Source organism: Montipora capricornis, chromosome 6 (assembly GCF_036669925.1).
Source record: "Montipora capricornis isolate CH-2021 chromosome 6, ASM3666992v2, whole genome shotgun sequence".
NCBI classification, from domain to species: Eukaryota; Metazoa; Cnidaria; class Anthozoa; order Scleractinia; family Acroporidae; genus Montipora; species Montipora capricornis.
The window spans coordinates 43587179-43592460 of NC_090888.1; the positions used below are offsets into that span (position 1 = coordinate 43587179).

At 38.6% G+C, this 5282-nt stretch overlaps 1 protein-coding gene across 2 annotated transcripts in view; it reads right to left on the minus strand.

The window, feature by feature from the left end:
- The window catches only part of LOC138052211 (sodium/hydrogen exchanger 9B2-like), a 17560-nt gene extending 12590 nt beyond the window's left edge, over window positions 1–4970 (minus strand). The window contains exons 1-5 of one of the 2 annotated variants that reach the window (XM_068898592.1): window positions 4805–4970; window positions 4450–4691; window positions 2062–2237; window positions 1505–1614; window positions 399–551 (exon numbers count right to left, since the gene is read on the minus strand). In XM_068898592.1, coding sequence (XP_068754693.1) covers window positions 399–551; window positions 1505–1614; window positions 2062–2237; window positions 4450–4691; window positions 4805–4831 — 708 coding nt within the window. In that variant the 5' untranslated portion in view covers window positions 4832–4970. Of the gene's footprint in view, window positions 1–398; window positions 552–1504; window positions 1615–2061; window positions 2257–4449; window positions 4692–4804 lie in introns of those variants that run through there. The other variant, XM_068898593.1, reaches the window with a different exon arrangement.
- Window positions 4971–5282: the final 312 nt, after the last annotated feature.

The window sequence follows — 5282 nt, forward strand, 5'->3', positions numbered from 1 at the left end:
GTGGTTCCAGTTGTGCATACAACAATATTAGGCCAATCCTGGATTACTGGAAATTAAAATTACAGTCTATTTACTTTTAAAGCAAGCTTCCTTGGGATTTTTAGCCTTTAATTATGCCTTTCATATAAGCTATTGTTTTCCTTCAGCATAAAATTGTGTTGTTAATACTCTTTCAACATGCAAGATTCAAACCTTGTTTAATATGTACTACCTAAAAGTGGATAAAAGTTAATCGGCCTTTGACCAACTACAGTGTAGCCCAGGAAGATCAAGGACTTTGAAAAGAGAAAAGAAAACTCTGTGCACATGTACAAATGTAGAACGGCACAAAAAAAATAATGCTCCCTTTCACACTAGCTTCTAATGACAGCATACATGTACTTGGTTTTACTGCAAACCTTTCCTATGGGAGTCCATCCATAGGCTGCAACTGTTGACATGGTTAGCACACCCAGAGCTCCTGCACCAGAGAATTTTGCTACATTACTACCAAAAACAGAAAGAAGTGAAAAACACAGCAGTATCACAAGTCTGTTGTGAGGAAGATTAATCTGTAGAGAGAGGGAAAAAAATGTGTCCATATTATACCAGCAAAATCTAAGAATGTTTTAAAAAGAAACTACATGTAATAATAGTATTATTACTTTTTAGACCAACGGATGGAGATAACATTACTTTTTAAAATAAGCTCATTCAAAACAGTAATATAATTATCTCTCCTCCGTGACTTAAAGCCTTGCCAAAGAAATCAAGGTGCAACAATTGACAGCAAACTACTGAAGCTGGGACCATCGAAAAATTGTCGCACTCTTACATTTTAGTAAAATAATAATATAATAATTATTAATTACTAAAAGTGTACATGGTACATGTACCTTTATAAGTACAGTAACTACTACTGTATTTACTATCAATAGCAATTTGCAGCCATTTATACTTTGACGAACCTCCCATTGTACATGTACAAACAACAACAGTGGAACGTTAATTTAACCCTTTGACGTCCAAACCGGCCTAAACCGGCCAGTCTAACGCCAGAGTATTTTACTCGTCAATGGGGAACCCCTGGGAGTCAATGGGTTAACATTCTGTAAGTCTCCGATAAAACATACTCTAAATCTGTCATCCCTTAATAACACTTTACTAAACAGGAATCTCAACTTGTAATTTTGTACTCTTATTTTTCTCCTTAGTAGTGACTCTGACATACAATATACAAATATAAACCATAAAGCCAAAAATTACAAACCAATGGATTGAACGGCGTCTGACACTTGCAGCCTGCAGACCACAGACTGCAGACTAACCCTAAATCACAGTCATTGAAAGCTAACCATTCAAAAATGGGTGCGTAGACTTAAATACTGTTTATCAGCACCATATTTAGGCAGTCTACAGTCTGCAGTTATCATAGACCTTGAACTGAAGATGTATCACATAACATGATGTAAAAGACTACTTTTCTACAAGACAATCACAATGGAAAAGAGATTCTGGTATGTACATTTTCATTCTTGTTGGGAATGAACCAACACAGGACACCCACAAGACATCCAACAGTGATACCAAGTAACAACTCGATTGGTCCTCGAAATATGCTGAATATCAAATTACCTAAAGGAAGAGAGAAAAAACAATAACTTATCATGATGATTCGTGTTTTGAAATAGTATCCCATCAAGTGTCTACGACATGTTCAAGCATTCATTCTTACAAAGCACGGTACCTTGTAGCCTTGTCCACACACCACACCTCTTGTTAAAGATGCAGTTTGTATATAAATAGAAACCTCTAGATTACAACAACTTTATCGGTGTCAACAGTTGCAGACTGCAGATCACAAACCGCTGACTAACCCTAACCTAACCCTGACTCACATTTATTGAAAGCTAACCATTTTAAAATGGGTGCTTACACCGAAATACTGTTTATCAGCGCTATTTGAAATGAGTGCTTTAGCAGACTTAAATGCTGTTGAATTTGATGCAATCTGCACTCTGCAGTTGTCATACACCTTAAATTTTATCAGCAAACATAATTTGAACTGCAGGTTACACTGACCTGAATCAAATGCTATTCCAAGGCAAACTCCAAATGCACTTATACAAAAAACATTATCAAAAGATGCTGCGGCCATGACCAGAGTAGGAATCCCTTTGTTTACTCCATAATGTTGATCTTGCAATTCAAGCAAACATGGTATCACCACAGCAAGAGAAACAGCAGCTTGGACAAAACTGATTTCAAGAATAAAATCTGAGTTGCATGGATACATATTAACCATCCAAAACTTTGTAGTGCTTCGTCACTCCCCTCAAGGGTTTCAATTATATTAATAATTATTAACTTGGTCCCTGGTTTGAGTAGAATAACCGACTATTGCTAACCCACTGACTCCCAGGGGTTCTCCACTAACGAGTAAAATCGTCTGCCGTTAGACAGAGTAAAATACCAAGTATGTAGTTTCCCTCAGGAGGTCGTATAAAATACTAACTGATGCGGTGTTTTACATAAAATGACGATGCATCGCCAACTGTCAAATATTGTTACGGCTTAAAATTAGTTTGCACATATATGTATTACCCGGCCCAATGTTACGCGAGTAGAACGTCGTAAGACCCGGAAAAGTTAAAAGAATACTTTTTATGTTAGTACAGTTTTTATTTTATAACTCTTCGACAATTTCTGTCGGTAGGAGACATGGAAATGCAGGAAACACAAGTTATAGTTATCAAAAACACGAATTTCGCACAAGGATAGAAACTTATCACACGTGGTGTAAAAACTTGTTTACTTTAGTTCATTGCGTGAGCAACTTTGTACCAAAATGGTGACACGCAGTTTGAAAACGTTACAGTATTAGACGCTTTCTACTGACTGTTTTTTCATAACAGCTCCATTGTAGGCTAATTTGATATCGCTTAACATTTTTTCGAGTCAAATTTCGCTACACAAAACCAACAAGAGAAGAAAACAACGACATTGTGTTAGTGTGCACGAGTCACCACTGTATTAATTAAATTTAGCAGGATACTTTTTCTCAGTGCATTGACAGCGTCACCATGCACATTCGCCTCAAAAATGGCTATTTTCTCTCTTATACATGTAGTGTCCAAAACAATCGATTCACCTTCTGTGTTTACTGCCCTTTCTGATTGTTTTATCATCGTGGTTCAATTGTGCATATTTCTCACCAAAAAAGCTTTCTTAAAAATGGTGACTCGTTGGTGACTCGTTGAATTACAGATGCACGCTAATTAACTTTGTGAGAAGATCAAGGCCGAATAAAACGGGAGCATGGGGAAATACACTGTTGTTCCTTTTCGGGAATTTGTGCCGCATGAAATGAATGAAAAGACTTTCGACCAGCGATCGCGCATCTAACAAAGGTGAACTCTTCCTTGCAAAATATTGGAGAATCGGGTGAAAAGTCAACATCCCGTGCGGAATGTGTTTTGAGTCTAGGTAAATGCACTTTGTGACCTGCCAAAAGAAGTCAAAAATCGTGCCGTGCGTTAATTTAGGGACACCAACGAACGTCATTTGAGAAAATCACTTCATCGCTGTCTGTACTTACAGTATCAACCAAAGCGATCGTGGTCGTACCAGGATTACAAAACGGTTCGAAAACAGAGTTTAGAGGAATTATAAAGTGTTTTGCCGCAACCAGCAACCCCCGTTAACAAGATATTACGATATTTTCCTTCACGGAACAAAACTCGAACGGCCTCTGCAAATTCATCCTGGTTAAGGTCGTTCCTAAGCAGAACATGCTCAGCCACAGTCAACCTTCTATGAAATGGCGTTTTTTTTTTAACGAGAAACAACCAACCAAATTCAAAGAAACCTGAACATGATGTATGTTTCATTTATTGTCGAATTTATCACAAATGTGGCGCAACATCACACTCTAGGCCGCAAGAAATCAAGGGTTTCCTTCTCCTAAAATGTAGCATATTTCCCGCCAATTCTTTTCATAACTGAAATTCCTCAAAAATACAGTCCCGGACAAAATTGTTGAAACACTTTAATAATACCTTGCCCTCCAACAATGTTGTTTTGACAATTGGGCTCAGAAACTGGCGTTAAAACAACATTGCGAGGGGAGAGTGAGCTGCGAAAGCTTCAGATCTGTATAGTCGTGGACTGTTCCAACGAATTTTGTCACAGACTGTAGCTCTCCATTTGGACGTCAGAGATCAAGAGAGTCATCATACGCAGGCAGTTGCCGCCACATGGTATATCTCATGACTCCCTCATGGAAAGCTTGTGGATTCTATTATGTCAATACTTCAGATGACTTTAATAAGCCAGCTTTAAAATGAAATCGTTTTTACTGTATACGTTTCATTTGTAAGTTTCTGCCTATGATCTTCAGAGTCTCGGTTACGCAGAATTGTATGATAATGAATATCTATGTACACTGCACAATGCAGAAATCAAACTTACCCAAGCTGGAAGGCCCAAAGCCACTTCATGTCTAACAGGAAATGCACAAGAACCGCGGCAGAAACTGCTTCAAATACGCAAGGAAGAAACGCTAATCGAGCAAGAGTAAACTTCAGTTTTCTTAGCGCAGAAGTATTTAATCCAAGACCCGAACGAATAAGAATTATCACCAAAGCCATGCTCCGTAGAGTTGAAGACCAACGCTTGTCAATGGAACGAGCCAAATTAATCCCTCGAACATTCTGCAATAGAAATCCCGCTAAGAGCATACCCAACAACGGTGGAAGGCGAAGATATGGAATTTTACCCACTATAAAACCGAAAAGACTAGCAGAAACTACAACAATGTATATACCAAATATATTTCCGCCAGGTAAAGCATCGTTGCCAATTATTGACCACAACACAGCCCATATCAACAGAACAATCAGTCCGCGAGTTAAAAAGCGGCCACAAAACCCACTTGGAGGAACGGTCAAGCCGGCTGAAGTCAAATGCTCCTTAAAAACTCCATTTTTGTTCTTCGGTTTCGAAGTGTTTCCATTTCCAATTCCATGTGTTAAAGAATCCGTCACCCTGGAGGTATTTTCTTTGTCGTCCATGGTACTGCTGAAGAAAATCAATGACTGAGCGATGAAAATGCGGGCATCAATAAAAGTAGAAATTCCGGAATCCGGAATCCGAAATCCGGAACCTGGAAGCCAGAAGCCAGAAACCTGTTCTCGAAAGTCCCGAAACTTGACGGGCTATTTTGGGGTGTCACAATTCCCTCTGTATCTCAAGAAAGGAGAGGATTTAACTCACTAACTTCACAGATATGTTTCTTTTAGATG